Genomic DNA, 25,641 nt, shown 5'->3' with positions numbered 1-25,641 from the left:
ATATTTCCTTGATTCCTTGCATCCTCTCTCCTTACTTCCTTCTCAAAACCCATTGGAGAAGAAGGGCACGAGAGGGACCTTAGGCCTTCTCACCAATATGGTTGAGAAGGTGGAGAAAGACAAATTGAGATAGAGTCGTAGCCAAACACAGGTGAGTGTGTGTGTGTACCTACCTGTTTGGTCATCTGCCAGACACAGTCTATGAACTGTACAAAGATAGGAGACCTATCCTGGTCTGCATGGTTCTTATCCCCGTGTCCTATCCTCTACACATACACAGACAGAGAAACGATATGGCGTGTTATCAGCTTCCTGTCACTGTAGCTTGTACTTTTTGGTCATTTACATACTGTAAGACAGAGGTGATATCTATGCAATCACACAGTCATAACATTGCAGAGAGTATAGGTGCCGTCAACAGGGAAGTTGTATAACAACTGGTACATCACTTGGGGTAACAATTGCAGCCCTGGGACTGATTCATGCAAGAGTGAGGGCACACATACGTTTCTAGAAATAATGAGTTATATAGAAAGAAAGAAAACTCTGAACATGGACAGCACAGAGTCTGGTTTTCCTGATCATAAATGTGATTAAATGTCCACGAGGAGAAAAAAAAGGCTTTGTCTGACTTACAGAGGCAAACTTGTGTCCGAAGCTGATCCACTCCTTCTCCAGCAGCACCTGAATGAATTAATAAATGTATATTTATACATCTAGTTGCCTCGTCAATTTGATTACAACAATTCATACATACATACCTGGAATCCATTGAGTGTGTGATAGTGGCTGTCCCCTGTTCTTCCCTTACCTCTTCCCCTTCTCTTCCACCCACCCTTCCTCCCTCCATCCCTCCTACTCACCTGAAAGCCCCTGAGGGTGCTGTAGTGGCTGCCCCCTCTTCATCACCCTTTCTCTTGCTCCCACCCTCCCTCCCTCTCACCTTTCCCCTTCTCTCCCATCCTTCTTACTCACCTGGAAGCCCCTGAGGGTGCGGTAGTGGCTGTCCAGCATCAGCATGGCCAGAGAGGTGAGCTGGGCTGTCCGGTCCCACCCATCACTACAGTGGACCACCACAGAGTTACCCCCCGATATCTTATCTGCTACCTGGATGGCTCCGGAGAGGACGAGCTGGAGAGAGGAGGAGAGTAAGAGCGTAAGAGAGAGCGAGAAAGAACAAGAAAGTTAAAGTCACTACAGTGGACCACCACACTGTTACCCCCACTGATCTTATCTGCTACCTGGATGGCTCCCAATTACACCAGCTAGAGGAGAGGGGTGTTGAGGTGTGTGTGTGTGACAGGGTTGGGCTCAATTCTAATTGAAGGCAGTCAATTCAGGAAGCAAACTGAAATTCCAATTCAATGATTGACAAAGACTTCTAGATAAACTGAAAGGGAGAAGTCATTTATTTTTTATTCAAAACACTTCCTGAATTGACTAACTTCAATTCGAATTGAGCCCAACCCTGGTGCGTGCACATCCCTACCTTGATGTGTTCTAGCCAATGTGTAGACTCCAGACTAGACAGCCAGTGTGACTCCTCTACGTTGGGATAGACGATGTCCTTTAGCTTCTTCAGTGACTCTCTCATGACGTGGATGTTGTGTATGTCCAGAAACACCAGCTCAGCGTTCTGATAAGTGTCGTCTCCTTCGTAACCCCCACCCGTGGCCTATAGGGATGGAATAGAGGTCAGAGGTTAAGGTTAGAGAGTGATGTCATCATTCATGGACAAAAAAAAATCACTGGCACTGTTTGAATATTGAAAAAAAATTATAAGGGCCAGTCCCCTGTAATTATTCCCCAGGTCGTTGTTGCAAATGAACACATGTTCTCAGTCAACTTACCTGGTAAAATAACGGATAAATAAAAAAATAAGCCATTTACCGTTATTTTACCAGGTAAGTTGACTGGGAACATGTGTTCATTTGCAACAACGACCTGGGGAATAGTTACAGGGGAGAGGAGGGGGATGAATGAGCCAATTGTAAACTGGGGATTGTTAGGTGACCGTGATGGTTTGAGGGCCAGATTGGGAATTTAGCCAGGACACCGGGGTTAACACTCCTACTCTTACGATAAGTGCCATGGGATCTTTAAATGACCTCGGAGAGTCAGGACACCCGTTTAACATCCCATCCGAAAGACGGCACCCTACATAGGGCAGTGTCCCCAATCACTGCCCTGGGGCATTGGGATATTTTTTAGACCAGAGGATAGAGTGCCTCCTACTGGCCCTCCAACACCACTTCCAGCAGCACCGGGTCTCCCATCCAGGAACTGACCAGGACCAACCCTGCTTAGCTTCAGAAGCAAGCCAGCAGTGGTATGCAGGGTGGTATGCTGCTGGCTTAAGGACCTACAGTTCTGGAAAAAATTAAGAGGCCACTGCAAAATGATCAGTTTCTCCGGTTTTACTATTTATAGGTATGTATGTGTTTGCGTAAAATTTACATTTTTGTTTTATTCAAAACACTACGGACAACATTTCTCCCAAATTACAAATAAAAATATTGTTATTCAGAGCATTTATTTGCAGAAAATGACAACGGGTCAAAATAACAAAAACAATGCAGACCTCAAATAATGACAATATTTTTATTTGGAATTTGGGAGAAATGTTGTCAGTAGTTTATATAATAAAACAAAAATGTTAATTTTTACCAAAACACATACCTGTAAAACTAGAGAAACGGATCATTTTGCAGTGGTCTCAATTTTTTCCAGAGCTGTATATTCAAAATCTTAGAAATGATCTTAAGAATCATAACATACTTTAAAAATTGTTTATAAATGTGAATACATTTGTTTACTAATATTTACAAATGTGGGCGTAAGGATTATTAAATGATGAATGAACTATTTACTAACCCATTATAAATGCCTTATTCCAAGGTGTTATTATAAAGTGTTACCCATTCCTCACTTGAGGGTATTCAAACACGGCCATTAGTAAATGCTTTGGGCTTTTGATCAGTCTATGACACACACACACTGCAGGCACAATGTGCAGAGGGCAGATAGCTGTTAAAAGCCTCTCACTTGGGTGTCAGACATTTTGGGATTATCCTCATAGATTCCATATCAGTAGAGTCCAAACACACTCACACACAGTGTAGTTGTTGTGTCCTCTTAGCTTCTAAAGACTACGGGACTACTAGCAAGGCCCTACAGTAGACAACAAGAAAACACAACAGTCCATTCTATGTGGATGTCTAAAAGACACCATCACCAACACACCTCCTTCCAGAACATTGCACCGTATCACTCTTTGTCTGTATGTAGCAAAGCTTTGCTGTGATGTAGGAGCTCACATAAAAAAAAACTCAATACCAAAGATTGCTCGCTAGCTTTTCTGTACATGTAAATAAAAAGGGTGGAAGTGTCCCTATTATGATCCATTGACCCCATTGTGACCTTTGTCCCCTGACCTTGTTGGCAACGGCGTTGACGCTGGGCCGTGCGTCATAGATGGTGAGCTTGGCAGTGCCGTTGGCCTCCCGGATCACGTCCAGGTAGCGCTCGTCGTCCTTGTTCCTCTTCCCAGACATCCCCACCAGGGGCTGGGAGCAGCGGCAGATAACGGCCTGGTTCTCACGGTGGATCCAGGATAGGACCTAGAGAGAGGCGAGAAAGAAAGAAGCAGTGTTAGAGTGAGCGAGAGAGAGGGTTAGGTAAGTGGGGAGGTGGGAGATGGAGGGGTGTGGGAGAGGGAGGGGGGTTGGGTGTAAGGAAGGAAGTAAGAGAGATAGAACACAGGGATTTGATAGAGGGATAAAGAGATGGAAGAAAAGAAAGCGGGTTAAGGTGAATAGAGAGGGCAGGAAGAATGTGAGGATAGGATGAGGAAATGGGGAGTTACCGGTATGCGTCCTCTCGACCTGAAGGTAGACACTTTCCTCAGGTCTTCCTCTGTAGCTTTGAAGGGAACCACCAGTATAGTGGGGTAGGTGTCACACAGCTCATAGTTGTCATTGATGAATGTGATACGCCACTTGTCAGTGGGTAAGCCCTGGGGACCGGGGTAGACAAACACCCAATCAGAGAAGAGATTGCAGGTTGTGACTCGAAGGCATTATTGGTGAAGTACAGTACTACATCACCGATGACAGGATAAGGACAGTATTTAAAAACAGACTAAGTATAGGTAACACCAACACAAAGTGTCTTAATAGGATGTTGGCCAACTACTAGGCTTGGGCAGTATACCGTATACAGGGGTATTTCGAAAAAGCCACGGGGTGCTTTTTCAATACCGTCAATACAGTTCAAAATATTTGACATTTTTTAATACATTTGAATATTTGTAGCTACTTTTTAAGTAAATACCTGCAGTCAACTTGTGCAATACATTAGGAGATAAAGAACATTGCATTCTTCATTTCACCTATCACATTATTATGTAGCTTACGCTCCAAGTCACGCGGTGTTTGTTTATAAGCACACAACAAGAGACCAGAGTCACTCACTGTCGTGCAGCATGCGCCTGGTGATTTAATTAAAGTATGGAACTCACAACTAAATGTTTGCCAGCTAGATATCTTATAACTATTAAGTTAACTGTCTAAAATGTGCTAAATTCTTTGCAGTTGTGCATTTGGTTTGCTAATTTAGTCGTTAGTTAGCTATCCAGCTAAGTGGTTAGCTTCTTCCCAAAAAATTAATGCATTCGCTTGGTAACAGCAGATAGTCCCCTCATGGATCAAGAGTCTTGCTGGCTAATATTTGTTTGGGGGTTCAGCAAACTGTGAGTAGCATTTTTGAGTTACTTGTATACTTGTACAGTTTAGTTCAGAAACTGTACAAAATGTTTGTTAGCATTCTCTATGAGGACTCCTTAGTACTTGTTAGCATTTCGTTAACATTCTGGTAAGTGATGTTGTTTTGGCTTTGAATATTAGTACTTTTTAAACAAATACCTGCAGTCAACTTGTGCACTAGATAATAGATAAAGCAGATTGTGTTTACCATTTCGTCGTTAGATCACTTTATGAAGCTTACAGTTACTAGTTTCTGAAAACAGCTGTTTGAGACAGTCATGTATGTTTGTTTACAAAGATGAGCAAAATGGGAGATTCGTGAGGTGAGTCACTCCTGCTGCACAACTTAAGTGAGGTGATTAAGTTACACTTGTATGAAATTCACTACTAATGTTTGCCAGCTATATATTTTATAACTATTAAGTTAACTATCTAAGATGTCCCAAATAAATTCTCACCAGCTGGGTTTTTCTAACTTGTTAGCAAAGTGACTAACGTTAGCTTGCAAGATCAAGCTTCTTGGTAAGAGCAACAGAGAGGATCCCCCCTGGATTAAGATCCCTGCTGCCTAATATTTGTTTTGTGCATGCTGAAAACTGCATTTTGAGATACTTGCATAACTTTATGAGCTGGGCTTTCTTTCCTAGTAGTAAATGTTTGCATACACTCATTAGCATTTACCTTGCATCTGCTATGAGAATCCTTAGTACTTGTTAGCATTTGGGCCTTTTTATTTTATTTATAATAGTTTACTGTATATCCCGGGATGGCACATGGTTTGAAGGTATAGAAATCTGGATACCACCCCCAAGCCGAGCCAGAACAGCTTCAATGCACATTGGCATAGGATTCTACAAGTGTCTGGAACTCTGGGAGGGATGCAACACCCTTCTTCCACAAGAAATTCCATCATTTGGTATTTTGTTGACGGTGGTGGAAAATGCTGTCTCAGGCGCTGGCCGCTCCAGAATCTCCCATAAGTGTTCAATTGGGTTGAGATCTGGTGACTGAGAGGGCCATGGCATATGGTTTACATCGTTTTCATGCTCATCAAACCATTTATTACCCCACTTGTGCCCTGTGGATGGGGGCATTGTTATCCAATGAGGGCATAGCCTTGGTAGACAAAATATATATATTTTTTATACATGATCCTAAGCATGATGTGATGTTAATTGCTATTTTAAGTCAGGACCCACACTTGTGTGGAAGCACATGCTTTCAATATACTTCGTATCCCTCATTTACTCAAGTGTTTTTATTATTTTGTCAGTTACATGTAAGTGACTGAGTTAAAAGCTGTGACATTGGACCTGGTCCAATAGACACATAAACCCTATAAGACTTATCATAGCAATGTAATGACACATTTAATAAGACAATGATAAGGCTTACCTGCCGCCTGAACTCTTCCATGGGTTTGTAGACACTCCAGCCATTCTCTTCATATTTCTCCTGACTCAGGTAAGCAAACAGAAGCTGAGGGAGAGAGAGAGAATGTGATGGACTTGTCAATACTGAGGTTTTATTTGTCATGCAAACAACATGGGAGCGTTTCGCTAAGTAAACTGCTCTTTGTGAGTGATTGTTTGACTCTAATGATGTGCAAAGGGAAATAACAGGCCACCTCAAACTGACGAACTCTAATAAAGCACATGTCTTGTACAATTATAGTTGTTAAACAGTTATTAAAAGTGGTAATAATATCAGGTGAGACTAAATAAAAAAAGGTAGAAGGAAAAAAGGTGTGTACGTACCAGGCCGTGGGATAGTGGAAAGGCGTATCTAAAGAGTATATCGAAGATGTCTCTTCTGCTGTGGCCCTCTTGCTTCAGCGCAAACCTCAGGTTCCTCATGTCCTGTTGGGAGACACACACAACACACAAAATGTCAGTATAAAATAAATGGTTATCGTCTTGATGTTGTAACTTCCTGATCCAACACTGGAATTAACGTCTCTGAGCACAATGTTAAAAATAAATGAAATTGTGTTTCATTCCGATTATATCTGACAGACTAGGACTGAACCATTGTGTATAAAATAGGGGTGTCAGCGCCATGATGAAGTATCTTACCTTGCAGGTGATGTCCAGCCCGTATGAGTTCTCCCCCCGACTGGAGGCTCCGCCCATCTTCTCCACCCGGCCAATGGCACCCAGCGGAACGTTCAGGGTCACCGACGGGTCCTGTGATGTCACAAGAAATAAAAACATGTGATTGGTCCTGCTGGGATTCCAGTTATATCACAACAGAACACGCCATAAAATAAAATTAATGATTGGTGCTGCAGTGGTTGAACTGAAATCATACTTGATATTGGTATTGAGAGGGCACAAACCATATAATTGTGTAATGCACTAAACTCTTGAATATGCTTTATGTAGACAATATTTAATATGCAAGATAGGGCAGACTTAGTAAAGCATAGGCCCATGTAGCAGGCACTTTTCGTATCACGTGCATCAGTTCAGAGTATGTGCATGTGTGTAGAAGTAGTATGAAGTCAGCATATTGTTAAAGTGTTGTCAGATGTTGTATTACAGACAGTGGAGTATGCGTTCCAAATGGCTCCCTACTCCATATCTAGTGCACTACTTTGACCAGAGCCATATGGGACATGTGGGTTAAAAATAGTGCACTACATAGGGAATAGGGTTCCATTTGGGACGTAGACCAGAGTAAAGAGCATTACTGCTGCAGTAGTGTCCCTGTAGACTGTAATAACCTACTCCATCACTGACACACACTCAATTACACACACGCACATGCACACAGACTCACACACATACACACAGATGCACGAGCACGTGCACACACACACCACTCTCCCTGACTGATGATCTCCGATAGAGCCAACCTTGGGACCTCCACGTCTGTTCCATCTATCATTCTCTAACCATCCCTCTTCTCTCTTGTTCTCCTCCCTCCATCCCTCCGTCAATGCCCCCATACCTCTCCATGGACCCTGGCAACTGGCCCCGGCAACATTACAACTTACAGAAACTGAAAACAATACAGCAAGTGCCCACGAAACTGTGCCAAACATTGGTGGTGCCAGGAGAAAGAGAGAGGGAGGAGGAAAGAGCGAGAGAGAGAGGGATGAAAAAGCAAGAGAGGGATATGGGATTCCCCACTTTTTGTTGTGTTGGAGATTAACGTCTTGTCTAAAACAGGAAGAATGAAAGTGAAAATACCAGAGAGACTGGATTACACTTAGAGGCACAATATTGCTTTATTTAAGAGAGTGTGGTTATACCCATTTCCAAATAACCTAGACAGAGCCAAGTCACACACAACTACACACAGACAGCAATAGCAGACACGCACAGTATTGTACCGCTTGACTAAGGGCCTCTTCTCACTACAAGAGATTGCCTACAGTAAAAATCATAATAGCAGAGAAATGTTTTTGATACAGCTGAAATTTATAATACTTTTCCTTATTATTAGAGACATATTATATTTAGTTTTTACCTGAAATTGCAGTAAAAGCCGGTTAATCTGAAATTGATGTCGTAGCTTTAAAGTAATCTCAGAACTCCATTTATTCCATTGCAAAAGCAAGCAGGAAAGCAAGCAGCAACTCCCCAGTGAATTAACAACTGTTTTAGTCACAATTAGCTTTTTGGCATGTAGGCCTACTTATTTGCATGCTATTGATGAAATGAAGCATGGTTTGTTCTAAGCCTGGCTGAAAATCAATCTAGCTAGGTATTGTTCAGCTAACTAAATGTTGGGCAACTTAGCTAGTAAGTTAGTATTTGACATTTTGCAGGATGAAATCTTTTGAGATGCACCATCCAATTTTTAAGTGTCCAAATAAATAATTAAAAAACAATACTAAATAACAAGAATAATAATGGCAGCTACTGTCTAATAATAATAGAGACAAAAAGTTGTAAAACTACTAAATAGGGCTACATCTTAAACTGCTGCAATCACTAATACAACTAATAAAACTAAGTACCTATAATATATTTATTTTTTTGCAGCTGCACATGAAGACACTTTTAAAGTACTTGAAATGTTCCTCATTGACTGACCTTCATGTCTTAAAGTAACGGACTGTCGTTTCTCTTTGCTTATTTGAGCTGTTCTATAATGTTGGTATTTTACTACATAGGGACACCTTCTGTATACCTTGTCACAACACAACTGATTGGCTCAAACGCATTAAGGAAAGAAAGAAATTCCACAAATTAACTTTTAACAAGGCACACCTGTTAATTGAAATGTATTCCAGGTTACTACCTAATGAAGCTGGTTGAGAGAATGCCAAGAGTATGCAACACTGTCATCAAAGCAAAGGGAGGCCACTTTGAAGAATCTCAAATATAAAATATGATTTGTTTAACACTTTTTTGGTGACTACACGATTCCATGTGTTATTTAATAGTTTTGATGTCTTCTCTATTATTCTACAATGTAGAAAATAGTTAAAATAAAGAAAAACCCTTGAATAAGTAGGTGTGTCCAAACTTTTGAATGGTACTGTATGTCACTTAAAATAATGTTGGACCTTCTGTTAAAATGACATTACTTTAAATGAACACTAAGGCCATGCTCCTACCTTCAACATGACAATGTTGTCATTGAACCAGTATTATTTGTGACCGACCGCCTTGATTCGGTCTTAAGTAGCAAAATTTGAAATTGTGTTTTTTACATTGGATAAAAGCAGACACACAAAGCTACATTTGAGGAACAACGGGAAAGTAATTCTGCTTTGAAAGTTAATCAACTTGTAACCTCACAGAAAATAGCCATTTAATGTTTTGGTACCTACTGGAGAGCTCTTTGTCTACACCCATTCAGCATCGTTCACACCCTCTTTAGCTTTAGCTCCACCCATCTCTTTAAGGGTTGATCTGAGCGTTCTGTCCTAACAACAACAGTCAAACACCCAAGCTAACTGGCAAACATTGTTAAGACATGTTGCTAGCTAGCTAGGTAAACAATGAACCATAATCCCAACTCATGACATTACTACCCTGCTTGAATCTGCAGGTAACTAACCATCCAGCAATCTAGCTAACATTAGGCTATAACTAGCAAAGCAAATGGCTCTGAGATAATAATAAAATTATACACATAACATTAGCTAGCGAGCCAGCCAGCTAACGTTAGCTAGCTAGCTAACAGTACACTAACTTGAAATGAAAACGACTGTCAAAATTAGAAACGTGTAATATCTGAAAATGTAGCTAGTTAGACTATCTTACCTGTATACATCATGAATGGTTGCTTCTCCCTGTCACAGATGCTATGTCTGCCCTTAGTTTGAAGAGTTAATCCAGAGACAGGTGTTTTCTCCATCTCCTAAAATATCATACTCTAATCCCAGTGATTTCAACAAGCCACGTTAAAACAGGATTACCTACACATACTGACCAGCTCAAATAGACAGAAGCATGCGATATGGCAGACCAATCCGACTCATCTCTTGGCATGTCCAGCCCACCCATTAACTCAGCCAATCATGGCTAGCGGGAAGGTTGCTGCCTTTTTATGTGGCTAAACCAACTAGGCCCATAATTGAACAATTGCCTTTTAATAGAAAATAAAAAGTACACATTCAAATGGCTGCCCGGTGAAGTAGTGACCCGAGACAAACTAGCTTCCAGAAACTATTCACATTTAGTCCTTTATTACAACTATTGCATATTTTCTTGTTTTTATCCCATTTCCTATAAAGGGGTAAGGCGCAGGGGAAGGAGGCTGCTTTTTGGAAGTGGTGTGGAATGGTTGGCGAGCTGCGGACACCCTACCAGTTCCTGTATTGGCCATCAGAGCTACAGCATCCAATGCTACAAGGAAGAGCACAATGAAGCACCTGTGCATGCAGCAATGTGTCGGGGTTGTGAAAAGTCCTGACAGGGACATCATCAGACTGGCCGTGAAGAAGGTGCCCTCTGACCCCGTAGAGACATTTTTATGGTTGCTCACAATGTTGGAGTCAAATGGACCTGAGATCCCAAGAACTGTCCTATAGTGTAAGACTGTTCTTTTCTGTACAACAAGGTTTTTCAGAATTTCCCTGGGGAGAAATCTGTGAATCCAGCAAGAGCAGAGGGCACAATGGAAAACAGGTTTTTGGACATGTACCACTCAGACACCCAAGCACATAAAACTGCACATCATCGCAGCCTTAAAATAAGACTAATCTAATATCAGAGTTGTGATGGCTAGGCTACTTCAGCACTGGGCATAGGGGTAGACTTTAAGGGTGTCCAACATGTAGTCAACTATGTACCACAAGATGTTCAGTCTTAATTGCAGGCATATGGAAGAGTGGGGAGTGCCTCCAAAGTATTCAGACCCCTTTGATTTTTCCACATTTTTTAACTCTAAAAATGATTTTTTAAAAATTTACACACAATTCCCATAAATGACAAAACAAAAAGGTTTTTAGATTTTTTTTAAACTATATATTTTTTTAAATGTCTGCAGCATTGACGGACCTCAAGAACACAGTGGCCTCCATCATTCTTAAATGGAAGAAGTTTGGAACCGCCAAGACTCTTCCTTGAGCTGGCCACCCGGCCAAACTGAGCAATCGGGGGAGAAGGGCCTTGGTCAGGGAGGTGCCCAAGAACCCGATGGTCACTCTGACAGAGCTCCAGAGTTCCTCTGTGGAGATGGGAGAACCTTCCAGAAGGACAATCTCTGCACCACTCCACCAAATCAGGCCTTTATGGTAAAGTGGCCAGACGGAAGCCACTCCTCAGTAAAAGGCACATGACAGCCTGCTTGGAGTTTGCCAAAAAGGTAACTAAAGACCTCTCAGTAAATGAGAAACAAGATTCTCTGGTCTGATGAAACCAAAATTGAACTCTTTGGCCTGAATGCAACCCGTCATGTCTGGAGGAAACCTGGCACGATCCCTACGGTGAAGCATGGTGTTGACTACATTTTGTGGTGATGTTTTTCAGCACCAGGGACTGGGAGACTAGTCAAGATCGAGGCAAAGATGAACGGAGCAAAGTACAGAGATCCTTGATGCACATAGCCAAGACAACGCAGGAGTGGCTTCGGGACAGGGCTCAATGTCCTTGAGTGGTCCTGCCAGAGCCCGGAATTGAACCTGATCGAACATCTCTGGAGAGACCATTGAATAGCTGTGCAGCAACACTCCCCAACCAACCTGACAGAGCTTGAGAGGATCTATAGAGAAGAATGGGAGAAACTCCCCAAATACAGGTGTGCCAAGCTTTTAATTTATATTCAAGTCAGTTAAGAACAAATTCTTATTTACGATGATGGCCTACACCGGCCAAACCCGGATGACGCTTGGCCAATTGTGCGCCACCCTATGGGACTCCCAATCACGGTCAGTTGTGATTGTGGCTTGTAGCGTCATACCCAAGAAGACTCAAGGCTGTAATCACTGCTAAAGGTGCTTCAACAAAATGTATGCGTAAAGGGCCTGAATACTTATGTAAATGTGTTATTTCAGTTGTGAAAATAAAAAAATAACTGTATTTTGTAGATTGATGAGGGAAGAAAAAAACAATTTAATAAATGTTACAATAAGGCTGTAACGTAACAAAATGTGGAAAAAGTCAAGGGGTCTGAATACTTTATGAAGGCACTGTATCCTGTAACATGGAAAACAGCCTGTTGCGAGTTTCAAATAGTACAAGCTGCAAGCGGGTGAAACTGTTACAGCTCTTTTATGATGTCACTGTCACGCCCTGGTCTTAGTATTTTGTGTTTTCTTTATTATTTTGGTTAGGCTAGGGTGTGACATGGGTTTATTATGTGGTGTGTTTTGTCTTGGGGTTTTTGTAGGTATTGGGATTGTGGTATAGTGGGGTTGTCTAGAATAGTCTATGGCTGTCTGGAGTGGTTCTTAATCAGAGGCAGGTGTTTATCGTGGTCTCTGATTGGGAACCATATTTAGGCAGCCATATTCTTTGAGTGTTTCGTGGGTGATTGTTTCTGTCTCTGTGTTTGTTTGCACCAGATAAGGCTGTTTAGGTTTTCACGTTTATTGTTTTGTATTGTTCATGTTTATATTTTATTAAACATGTATCGAAATAACCACGCTGCATTTTGGTCCTCCTCTTCTTCGATGGAAGAAAACCTTAACAGTCTGCATGGAGCAGCCAGAGCCGCCAGTATCACCCAAACATGACCGCTGTAAAAATTGTGCTACCTCATGCAACTACAATGACGTATGTCAGGGCAATTCAAGCCCTTTGGAGAGGCATGCTGGACAACAATTACATCCAAGACATAGGCTGGTGATTGACCTTGCACTTGAGATGGCACACACAGGTGTTCATGGGAGTCTCAGTTTATTGCACATCAGCCAATGGATGGTAACCCTGACAAAATCATGGACAACATTCGGAGCACAATTGCCCTATGTTTCTCAGTTGAGGAAATGTTTCTGCTCTGCCCATTACTGACATAAGACATGCAATAGCCCTAGAGTTTATCATCAGAGGTTTTTGGAGATGATGAACACTTAAGTGATGATGATTATGATTCAGTGTTGGGACAACTTAAGTCTTGTGCAAACATGACTGTGTATATGTGGGGACTTTTTTCATGCTGTGTTGATTAATATTGTAGGCATTCTCATATATACTTAACACTTCAAAAGACTTAGGGTATGTAGTCTAGGATATTATTGTTGTGGAAACCATTCTGCTGTGTGGAATAGTAGAACGTATGCCATACACACACTGTAAATAAATACTTTGGCTTAAATATTTGCTCTAATACCCATTTTGAGTTATCTAAAGTACACTGCTCAAAAAAATTAAGGGAACACTTAAACAACACAATGTAACTCCAAGTCAATCACACTTCTGTGAAATCAAACTGTCCACTTAGGAAGCAACACTGATTGACAATAAATTCCACATGCTGTTGTAAAAATGGAATAGACAACAGGTGGAAATTATAGGGATTTAGCAAGACACCCCCAATAAAGGAGTGGTTCTGCAGGTGGGGACCACAGACCACTTCTCAGTTCCTATGCTTCCTGGCTGATGTTTTGGTCACTTTTGAATGCTGGCGGTGCTTTCACTCTAGTGGTAGCATGAGACAGAGTCTACAACCCACACAAGTGGCTCAGGTAGTGCAGCTCATCCAGGATGGCACATCAATGCGAGATGTGACAAGAAGGTTTGCTGTGTCTGTCAGCGTAGTGTCCAGAGCATGGAGGCGCTACCAGGAGACAGGCCAGTACATCAGGAGACGTGGAGGAGGCCGTAGGAGGGCAACAACCCAGCAGCAGGACCGCTACCTCCGCCTTTGTGCAAGGAGGAGCAGGAGGAGCACTGCCAGAGCCCTGCAAAATGACCTCCAGCAGGCCACAAATGTGCATGTGTCTGCTCAAACGGTCAGAAACAGACTCCATGAGGGTGATATGAGGGCCCGATGTCCACAGGTGGGGGTTGTGCTTACAGCCCAACACCGTGCAGGACGTTTGGCATTTGCCAGAGAACACCAAGATTGGCAAATTCGCCACTGGCGCCCTGTGCTCTTCACAGATGAAAGCAGGTTCACACTGAGCACATGTGACAGACGTAACAGTCTGGAGACGCCGTGGAGAACGTTCTGCTGCCTGCAACATCCTCCAGCATGACCGGTTTGGCGGTGGGTCAGTCATGGTGTGGGGTGGCATTTCTTTGGGGGGCCGCACAGCTCTCCATGTGCTCGCCAGAGGTAGCCTGACTGCCATTAGGTACCGAGTTGAGATCCTCAGACCCCTTGTGAGACCATATTCTGGTGTGGTTGGCCCTGGGTTCCTCCTAATGCAAGACAATGCTAGACCTCATGTGGCTGGGGTGTGTCAGCAGTTCCTGCAAGAGGAAGGCATTGATGCTATGGACTGGCCCGCCCGTTCCCCAGACCTGAATCCAATTGAGCACATCTGGGACATCATGTCTCGCTCCATCCACCAACGCCAAGTTGCACCACAGACTGTCCAGGAGTTGGCGGATGATTTAATCCAGGTCTGGGAGGAGATCCCTCAGGAGACCATCCGCCACCTCATCAGGAGCATGCCCAGGCGTTGTAGGGAGGTCATACAGGCACGTGGAGGCCACACACACACTACTGAGCCTCATTTTGACTTGTTTTAAGGACATTACATCAAAGTTGGATCAGCCTGTAGTGTGGTTTTCCACTTTAATTTTGAGTGTGACTCCAAATCCAGACCTCCATGGGTTGATACATTTGATTTCCATTGATAATTTGTGTGTGATTTTGTTGTCAGCACATTCAACTATGTAAAGAAAAAAGTATTTAATAAGAATATTTAATTCATTCAGATCTAGGATGTGTTATTTTTTTGAGCAGTGTATTTAGTGGGCAAAGATGTGACCCGTCACCCATAGTTACTTGTTCATAAAGTTAATTTTTAGATCTCCCTTTTCTCCTTCACTCGACTTCAATACATCATCCATATTTGAAAACATTAATGCTCAGTGGATTGTATGACTTTATTGTAAATTAACTTTTTGTTGCCTTTATTTGCTGAAATACGTAAAAAGTATACTACTATAAACTTGACACAACTTTCCAAGTATAAAAAGTGTGCACTTTCCCCTCCAGAGTTGGCATAGATAATTGATAAAAGGCTAGGCTATAGCAGTTGTGATACTGTTCTTGCATTAGTGTACACATCACAGCCCATAAAACTTCTACCTATTTAAGGTTTAAGACAGCAACAGCAGTACATAATATTGTAAGTAAAAGTCATTATACAAATAAAATGGTAAAAAAAATGTACATACAGTACCTTCAGAAAGTATTCACACCCTTTTACTTTTTTCACATTTTGTTGTGTTACAGACTGATTTTAAAATTGATTAAAAAAGGTGCATTATGCAGAAACCGCTCTTCCATTTCCTGGTTTCAAAAATTCTAAATTGCTCGCCTAATTTCAGTATATGTGACAAAACCAGCAGTCATTCAATCATTGTACCATCTAAACCGATGTGAAATATCTTTGAAGCTGGTGTTTAATGGTTGTGGTATGAGAACTGAGGATGGATCAGCAATGTTGTACAATACTAACCTAAATGACAGAGTGAAAAGAAGGAAACCTGTACAGAATAAAAATATTCCAAAACATCCATCCTGTTTGCAACAAGGCACTTCAGTAACATTTATACAAAGAGTTATGTTTGGGGTAAATCCAACACAACCCATCACTGAGTACTAGTTAAATAAAGGTTAAATAACAAAAATGTAATAAAAAATACCACTCCCCATATTTTCAAGCATGGTGGTGGCTGCATCATGTTATGGGTGTCATTGGCAAGGACTAGGGAGTTTTTTAGGATAAAAGAAACAGAATACAGCTATAAGCACAGGCAAAATCCTAGAGGAAAACCTGTTCCAGGCTGCTTTCTAACAGACACTGGGAGACTAATTCACCTTTCAGCAGGACAATCACCTAAAACACAAAGCCAAACATACACTGGAGTTGAAGATAACATTGAATGCTCCTGAGTAGCCTAGTTACCGTTTTGACTTAAATCTGCATGAAAATCTATGGCAAGACTTGAACATGGCAGTCTAGCAATGAACAACAAACAGTTTGGCTGAGCTTGAAGATTTTTTTAAAAGTAATGGTCAAATATTGTACAATTCAGGTATGCAAAGCTCTTAGAGACTTACCCAGAAAGACTCACAGCTGTAATCGCTGCCAAAAGGTGCTTGTACAAAGTATTGACTGAGGGGTGGGAATGCTTCTGTAAATTAGATATCTGTATTTCATTTTCAAATCAAATAAATTAGAAAATGTTTATAAATACATGGTAATGGGATAGTGTGTGTAGATGGGTGAGAAAAAATATCTATTTTGAATCCATTTTAAATTCAGGTTGTAACACAACAAAATGAGGAATAAATCAAGGAGTATGAATACCTTGAAGGCTCTGTATAATATTTTCTGTTTAAATAATTATACAAATAAATGCACCGAAGAATGAAACGGTATAAAAATACAGGTTGAGTCTACATTGTCATTGGTTTCAGTACTACATCTTCTTTCCTCTTTCCTACATTACTTCTCTAATTGCGGCATTTAAGATTATTTCCATTCTAGGGTCTCAACACTGCAGCTGAAATCAACTGTCAAATGTTTGTGCCTCTGCCTGCGTACCAAATGAGCAGACAGTTGGTTCTTCTCACAGTGTAAGCTCAGTTTGTGGTTGTTGATCCACAACTATAGTTCCTCATAGTCCAATTTGTGCAACAGCTTCATTTGGAAGTTCCGGAAGCTTGGGTAAATAAAACCTGCCAGGTGTCAAAGGAAACAACTTCCAATAAAGAAGCACACTTACTATATGGTCGATGTCCTCAGATCTACTTGAGATTGAGTGCTTTCCACACTCTGCCTACAGCTCAAGGTCTTTATCATATCGATGCATGAGGTCGGTCTGCTCTCCAATGGTCCTGCTGACTTTCTGTGCAATGTCAAACTTGACACGGGCCCCTTGATGTTGCATGAGGTCTTTTGTGTGGCACACATGGTGTTCGCAGTTCAAGTCTAATGCTGTATTGTTTTCTGATCCACCACCTGTATTCACTGTGCCATTCCACCGGAGTCTTTGAGACACGCTGGGGCTTTATGAGGCTAGATCAAACTGCCGTTTCAGACCCTCCAGGCTGTTTTCTTCTCTCGGCTTGCCTAAAATGCAGCGTTTTGAATCTCTCCATCACCCTCATGTATAGAATGTATACACACAGGCCACTGTGATAACTGAAAAGTGCATCAACTGTGTTGTCTGTGTTTCTTTTAGATCTGGCTTCAATTTTAGCTAGATTATAGGCAACTGATATCTTGTGTTCTTTTTGCTGATGGTGACTCAGTTCCTTCGGACTTCGGAAGGCCGGATGGCTAAATCCACGAGTGACAGGTCAGCATCTGTGGTTGTCTGTCCTGCGTTTGGCTTTTCTCCACTAAGCTGGCGGTGGAAACCTGTGTCATCGTTCATGACATAGGTGTCTACTATGGTAAACATCTGAGCATCAAAACACTTCTGTTTTTCAGTGGCAGATGTTTGAAATCTTCTGGTGGACTATGTCTGTGTATTGTGTCCTACGCTGAAGCCATGCTAAAGTAATGGAGCGTAGCTGTGATGGAGGCATCTGATCCATCTTTAAAAAAATTCAAAACATGGCCTGTAATTGTCTCCAACTGCACTTCGAGTCACATTTCTTCTGTTTACCATGTTCCTTAATTGGTACAAAGTTCCAATTTCTCCATTGGGCGTTGTCTTGTAGAGGTTGGTAAAGTTAATTGCGCAGTGGAAGTCTGTTGAAAGGCAGGCAGTAAGCCTTCGACTTTGTCCATGGGTTCAAGGGCATTTTTCAAACGTCCAATTGCTGCATTTGCATTTTGTTTTGTCCACTGATCACCTGTTAATGTCAACTTCCCATGCGGGGTTTGAGTGTTCTTGCCATCTACTTCTATGGAAGAATACGGGACATCATTTTCATTAAGTAGATTGATTGTCCTCATCATGTCTTTTGAACGAATTTCATTTTCATCCAGTAGCCCTAAAGGAATGAAATCTGATTTCCTTGCCATTACATCTGAGTAATTGTGAGGTATGTGCCATTTAACAGACTTGTAGTGCTCAAATTATGGTAACTGTCTCACAACGACACGTCCCACAAGCTCTTAGAATTCGTTCTTGAGATATTGTTGTCGTCAGTGTTTGGAACAAATTTGGATTTAGGAAATTGAAGGACTTATATGGAGACCTTTTGTGGGAGGTGATCTACACCAACACGTTTCTGAGACGCAAACATTTTGATCCAGTGGTAGACTTTTAAAAAATATTCTAGTCAAATGATGCAAGGTGTTAAGCTGCTGTCAAATGTGTCTATTGTAAGTTGATATGGATTTGTCTGTGCATAGGCCTAGAAAAGGAGCACAGAAACAAGTTAATTAAAAATAATGCTTATTCCCTAGAATGTCCAATATTAGCCGAATGTAGCTGTATATTACAACCAAAAAGATAGTTCATGATTTTAGATGTTATTTAATTCAAAACATTTAATCATCGTTCAGTTGAGAGGCTCTTTCCTCGGATCCAGGCGATGGGATGTCAGGAAGAGCTTCGATCCCTGACATTAAAACCTGGCCACTGTCAAGCTGGCCCTGATGATTGCAAACAGTTGCAAAGGAGGTTCAAAACAGTTATCAGTGATTCAATTAATGCAGCAAACATACATACTGTAGCCACGTAATGCATGCTATTAAGCGCAGCTACTGTGAGTTGCCATGTATAAACACCACACTGTGTGCATACTATTCCAGCACTGCTGAGATGAGAAGGTCTTTCCTTGGATCCAGGGGATGGACTATCAGGAAGAGCTTCAATCCCTGGCAGCTGGACCTGTTCACTCTCAGGCATTGGATTATAGATAGTGACATGGGTCTTAACAGGTTTCTATATTAGATTAACACAGCAATGCTGACGTCGTGACTTGGCGGTAACGCGCCAGACATCAAGGCATATGCGATTAGTGCTACCCAAGGAACTGGGTTCGTCACCCTGTCTTGCTGTCACTCGTTTCCTACTGCCTTGGTAATTGTAAAAAATCCCTATAAAAATTATCTTAAAAATAAAACACACAGCAAACATACACAGCCGTATATCGTACTGTATGTAGTCTGTTATAGTGGTTGTATTTAGAATGAACATAAACCATCAATACATCTCAATAGCTACAGTCTATACAGTGCATTCGAAAGGTATTCAGACCCCTTCCCTTATTGTTACATTACAGCCTTATTCTAAAATGGATTAAATATTTTTTTTCCTCATCAATCTACACACAATACCCCATAATGACAAAGCAACGTTTTTATTTATATAGAAAGAATGGGAGGCCCCAGTGCACAACTGAGCAAGAGGACAAGTACATTGGTGTCTAATTTGAGAAACAGACGCCTCTCAAGTCCTCAACTGGCTGCTTCATTAAATAGTACCCGCAACACACCAGTCTCAACGTCAACAGTGAGGAGGCAACTCCGGAATGCTGGCCTTCTAGGCAGTTCCTCTGTCCAGTGTCTGTGTTCTTTTGTCCATCTTAATCTTTTATTTTTATTGGCCAGTCTGAGATATAGCTTTTTCTTTGCAACTCTGCCTAGAAGGCCAGCATCCCAGAGTTACCTCTTCATTGTTGACGTTGAGATTGGTGTTATTCTGGTTAGAACCAGTAGTACACATCGTTGTACGAGATCTTCAGTTTCTTGGCAATTTCTCGCATGAAATAGCCTTCATTTCTCAGAACAAGAATAGACTGATGAGTTTCAGAAGAAAGTTATTTGTTTCTGGACAGAAACTAAACTAGTCTAAAGAAGGCCAGTTTTATTGCTTCTTTAAATCAGAACATCAGTTTTCAGCTGTGCTAACATAATTGCAAAAGGGTTTTCTAATGACCAATTAACGTAAAATGCTAAACTTGGATTAGCTAACACAACGTGCCATTGGAACACAGGAGTGACAGTTGCTGATAAATGGGCCTTTATACGCCAAAGTAGATATGCCATTTTAAAAAATCTTCCGTTTCCAGCTACAATAGTCATTTACAACATTAACAACGTCTACACTGTATTTCTGATCTATTTGATCTTATTTGAATGGAAATTTCTAGGTGACCCCGAACATTTGAAAGCTAGTGTATTTTGGTAGGGTTTTAATATCTGCCAACCTCATGCACCTACAACACTAATCTAATGGGGAAAGAGTAATAGCTACCCGATCAATTTTTTTTTTTTTTTTACACTAACACAATTAACATTTCCAAATCTTTTTTTTTTTTTTTTTTTTACCCCTTTTTCTCCCCAATTTCGTAGTATCCAATTGTTGTAGTAGCTACTATCTTGTCTCATCGCTACAACTCCCGTACGGGCTCGGGAGAGACGAAGGTTGAAAGTCATGCGTCCTCCGATGCACAACCAACCAAGCCGCTGCTTCTTTAACACAGCGCACATCCAACCCGGAAGCCAGCCGCACCAATGCGCCGGAGGAAACACCGTGCACCTGGCCACCTTGGCTAGCGTACACTGCGCCCAGCCCGCCACAGGAGTCGCTGGTGCGCGATGAGACAAGGACACCCCTACCGACCAAGCCCTCCCTAACCCGGGCGACGCTAGGCCAATTGTGCGTCGCCCCACGGAACTCCCGGTCGCGGCCGGTTACGACAGAGCCTGGGCGCGAACCCAGGACTCTGATGGCACAGCTGGCGCTGCAGTACAGCGCCCTTAACCATTGATCACAGAATGTAGGATTTTGTAGTAATTAAACATTGAAACACCCTCTTGTGGGTCTTTTAGGAGATTCTGAAATGTGTTGGCTGTAGTTAGCGTGGTGATCAGACAAGATCATGTCAAATTGCTATTGTTTTAATTTTAGAAAATATAGGCGTAGATACTATAAAATCGAGTCGGAAGAATGTTTTATGCCTGTTTGAGTAGAAAGTGTACTATTTTGCTTTAGGATTGTGTGCTCACGAGGCATCAATAAGTTTGTAATCAGAGAGTATATGTCGGAGAGCCTTAGTTGCATGTGGATTGTAGGTGGTGTTTTTTTGTCCTGCATGTCCAAAATGGCATTCATGTCTGTCCCAATAACCAGTTGGAATTCAGTTAATAAAAAATAAATATGCAGTTCAGAGAATCCAAACTTTGGAGAATACACATTAATAAGAGGCCATTTTCTTTCCATTATGCATATATTTAAGGAAAGTGATTCTACCTTCTTGGCCTTCGCCTTTACGCAAGATAGTGATTGAGGTTCTTATGTACCATTATGATTACACCGTTAGTTTTGTTTGGGGCTGATGAAAAGGCAGACAGTTTGTACAAATAGTTGTGTATTCTACAGGGAACTGCCAAAATGAAGTAAACATAATGCATAAAGTGTCTTAATAGGGCGTTGGGCCACCACGAGACCGCCAGAACAGCCAGAACAGCTTCAATACGCCTTGGCATAGATTCTACTGTCTGAAACTCTATTGGAGGGATGCGACAATTCTTACACGAGAGATGCACCGCTCCAGAAAGTGTTCAGTTGAGTTGAGATCTGGTAACACACACACACCCTTTAAACCCCCTATGCTCCTTTGAAACTCATCTTTCAAAGTCACAGATTTCTTCTAGACATGATAGGCAAAATAATGGTCAACTGGGCATTTTTATAGACGATAGAATGTTTAAATTGCTTAATTAACTCAGGAACCACACCTGTGTGGAAGCACCTGCCTTCAATATACCTTGTATCCCTCATTTAATCAAGTGTTTTGTTTATTTTGGCAGTTACCTGCATGTGTCCTTTTGGAAGCAGGTGTGTTTCTTGGAGCATTGCTTTATCAATATGGTTTCTTGATAGGATATCAAGACAGCTGGAATGTTTGATAGGACGACATTATAATTTGAAGCGGGAATAGCTAGTGTTGCCATTGTTTTTCAAAAAGGAATGTTATATTAAATGATAACAATTCTATCTTTAGTGTTGATAAGCCGATGGACGTGTAACAAAAAGCAGGACCCACAGGGAAACCCACCGATTGGTCGTTCCACACCCCTTGTAAATCATTAGATCACGATTGATACAGTCCTAAAATGTTTTGCATGTCAGCAGTCAAGTTAGGATATTGGACTTTCAAGAAGCAAAGTGTTACCGACCACATCAACATGGTGATGCAAAATGCACCACCCCTTTAAGGTATTGAAAACTAAATGAAGCAGAACATAAAACAGTTTAGTTTGCAGACTTGAGGAGTTAGGGTAGGTAATAAATAAAAAGTAAAAAAATAACAAAAAGATATGCAAGCCTAAACAGTCAAATAGGATAGCTGTAGGAACAAGAGCTTTTAGCTTAATCCATTGTCATAATATATTATTAGCAATATGGTTTATGACCTCAAACATACATTTGTATTATGGCTTCAAGTGCTCCATACTATGTGCAAAAAAAGAAGAGGAAATGCAAGAAATGCAGTCTATAATCAAGAACTTCACAATCAGTCCTCATGACCTCTAGGCAGGGCTCTAAAGTGCGACCAATTTGGTCACAGATGCAACAAAAACAATTGCTGCATGACCAGTAATTTTATTTTTGGGAGCACCACGCGACAAAAAAAATGATACGAATATTTTGCTGCAACACTTCTCTTCACTGCTCATACAAGAAAGGCTGATACGTTGATCATAACCAATCAGAATGCCACAAATGTAGCTAATTAAACCAATCACACGCCAGGCACAACCAATACCTTTTCCTGCAAACTTTCCCTTAGATCTGTGCCGCCCCTTTCTTTCAGCTATTTGGCATAAGCTAGCTAGCTAGCAAGAACAACAATGAATCATGGTGTATTTTCAGCTTTCTTGAACAAAAAAAAACCCAAATGAAATGATCAAGCACAACCAGAAGATGAGGACAATGACAGAGACGTTGCCACGTGATCCACCTCTTCAGAAAAATACCGACATGTTTCGAGAGGGTTGGTTCGCGAATTCAAGTGGCTAAGGAGGGACAAAACTAGCAACAAAGGTCTGTTAGTACTATCGAAAGTGAGCGAAATAGTAGCAAGGAAGACACATTTTGCTACTGGGTCCAGCAACCTAAAAAACACTTGAGTCGTTGCTAAAACACAATTTAAGCCAAAAGCACATCAAGTACATCGGGGCAGGGGTTGGAGCAACATCACTAAGTCCATATTCGACAGGCAACAACACGTGGCAGCCCAAGCCGGTCAACAGGCCAAGCTAACTGAGCTAGAATTTATTAAATTTAACACCACTTACTGCATTGCCAAAGATATGTTTTTTTTTACCAAATTCAGATGCATGTACTCTCCCAGAAAAGTAATAAAAGTAATAATAAAAATTATCAACCCAACATATGGAAATGAGTTGTCCTGCACAAACATTATTATAATTTGGCACCACAGCAAAGACTATCCGGGACTGCAATCAGTGTTCCTTGGGATGTCCCTACCCTAACAGCAAGTTGATTCTAGATAAAACAAAAATCATTAGTTAGTTATTGTGAGGAGACTAAACATGTATTTAATTATCCAAGTATCAGTTCATAGTTAGCATGTTGCCTTGTTACAACATGTATATTATTACATAGTTTTGTATTATTATTATTATTATTTTCTGTTAGCTGAATGCAGTAATGAAGAAAAGTTTGCTGTTGCACTTTTGATTACAATAATGTTCGGGTTTGTAGGTTACATTTGTTTGTACAAAACGAATAACCTATGTAAATAGTATTCAAAAGTGCCACAAGCAAACCTATTTAACATAGGTAATTACAAAAACAGAACATGGATAGGTTTGCTGTTGCACTTTGGAATACTATCAAATGTTTTGTTTTTGTATATTACATTTGTTTGTCCAAAACAAATAACTATTGTAAATATCTTTGCTGTTGCACTTTTGAATACATCATCAAGGTAACAACTGATGACAATTAAGAATTAAGTCATTTTTTTCTGGTGCTCCTAAATTGTCTGGTGCTCCTTATCTTTTGAAGTTAGGAGCACCAGTGCTATCAATTACAAAAGTTCATTTAGAGCCCTGCCTGTAGGCCATGTCCTCCCTGGGAGATAAATGCAATAGCCTAAATGGGATGGGAGGAAAGCAATCAAAAGGAAGAAAGAAAGATAGTAGGGGAATAGCTACCAACTTATAATTGACATATTTAGCCCATGTAGGGATTCACCTCAATATATTGTCCGTTGTTCGTTAATTGGAGTGGCGTTGACACTGTGTTAATGTCCTGGACCATAGGCAATACAATAATAACAAATTCCAATGATCAGCAACAACAGTAATAATGTTCCTAGTATTATCCACTTGAGGGGCTATTCTCATCATCTTCTTATGCGGAGGGCAGAATCATAGGCTAGGCTGCGTGATGGTGCATGGATAGGCTACCTGGGGCGGCAGGTAGCCTAGTGGTGAGAGCGTTGGACTTGTAACCGAAAGGTTGCAAGATCAAATCCCCAAGCTGACAAGGTAAAAATGGGTAATTCTGCCCCTGAACAAGGCAGTTAACCCACTGTTCCTAGGCCGTCATTGAAAATAAGAATTTATTCTTCACTGACTTGCCTAGTTATATAAAAGGTACAATAAAATAAATGGATAACATACCAGAATATTGAGCCAGTCATGATGGGGTTCCATCTGTCGACTCGTCCCCTTGTGCGTTGGTCTTAATGTGATTCTAAAATAAGTCCCGAGCTTCCTTGGCAGTGGAGAACATGTATGTCGTGTTCTGGAATGTCAAGGCGAGTTTTCCGGGTGTAGCTGGGATCTCACCTAATTGTAGGTTGCCCTCCGTTTTAGAAGTTCAGGTCTGGGTAGATGTTAATCCTCTTCTCCTAATAGGTCAGAGCCCCCAATTCCGCTGCAAGGCGAACAATTCGCCGTTTGACTTGGATTCGTTCAATCATACAGCGAGAGTCGTTGTTGAGAAGACCCGTTTGGTGCGCAATGTTAATCACCGGCACGGGACCCAGCTTCTCCTACTAGAACAGGTCATAGAAAATATTTATCATGAAGGAAGTTGGGTTGCCCTCTTCCACACCAGTTTCTAGTCCTATGATCCGCACATTGAATGTACGGGAATGATTTAAGTGATTCCGTTTTCTCTTTTAGGAAATTGATTGCCTATTCTAGTTTAGCTCGCGCTAATCTTAGCTCGCGTTTCCAGGTCATGGAGTCTCACCTCTGTCGCATTGGCCGCGTTCTTCAGACTTTCCACTTTAGCTGGAAAGGTATCTACTTTAGAAGTGAGCACGGCGAGTGAAGTCGAGGGCAGAGGTAATCTCCTCACAAACAATCTCTCGGATAGTAGTGGCCAGCTCTTTCTGTTGTCTG

The 25,641-nt window shown here is 41.3% G+C and overlaps 1 protein-coding gene across 1 annotated transcript in view; it reads right to left on the bottom strand.

Annotated features, from left to right (window-relative positions):
* The window catches only part of LOC139378819 (myotubularin-like), a 69,241-nt gene that overhangs the window by 19,369 nt on the left and 24,231 nt on the right, over positions 1 to 25,641 (bottom strand). Inside the window, exons 5-13 of the mRNA XM_071121340.1 lie at positions 6,839 to 6,949; positions 6,521 to 6,622; positions 6,159 to 6,242; positions 3,866 to 4,015; positions 3,435 to 3,620; positions 1,490 to 1,675; positions 976 to 1,131; positions 637 to 684; positions 174 to 266 (exon numbers count right to left, since the gene is read on the bottom strand). Coding sequence (XP_070977441.1) covers positions 174 to 266; positions 637 to 684; positions 976 to 1,131; positions 1,490 to 1,675; positions 3,435 to 3,620; positions 3,866 to 4,015; positions 6,159 to 6,242; positions 6,521 to 6,622; positions 6,839 to 6,949 — 1,116 coding nt within the window. The remainder of the gene's footprint in view (positions 1 to 173; positions 267 to 636; positions 685 to 975; positions 1,132 to 1,489; positions 1,676 to 3,434; positions 3,621 to 3,865; positions 4,016 to 6,158; positions 6,243 to 6,520; positions 6,623 to 6,838; positions 6,950 to 25,641) is intronic.

Source organism: Oncorhynchus clarkii, chromosome 21 (genome assembly GCF_045791955.1).
Source record: "Oncorhynchus clarkii lewisi isolate Uvic-CL-2024 chromosome 21, UVic_Ocla_1.0, whole genome shotgun sequence".
NCBI lineage: Eukaryota > Metazoa > Chordata > Actinopteri > Salmoniformes > Salmonidae > Oncorhynchus > Oncorhynchus clarkii.
This window is presented reverse-complemented; position numbering and strand designations above follow the sequence as displayed.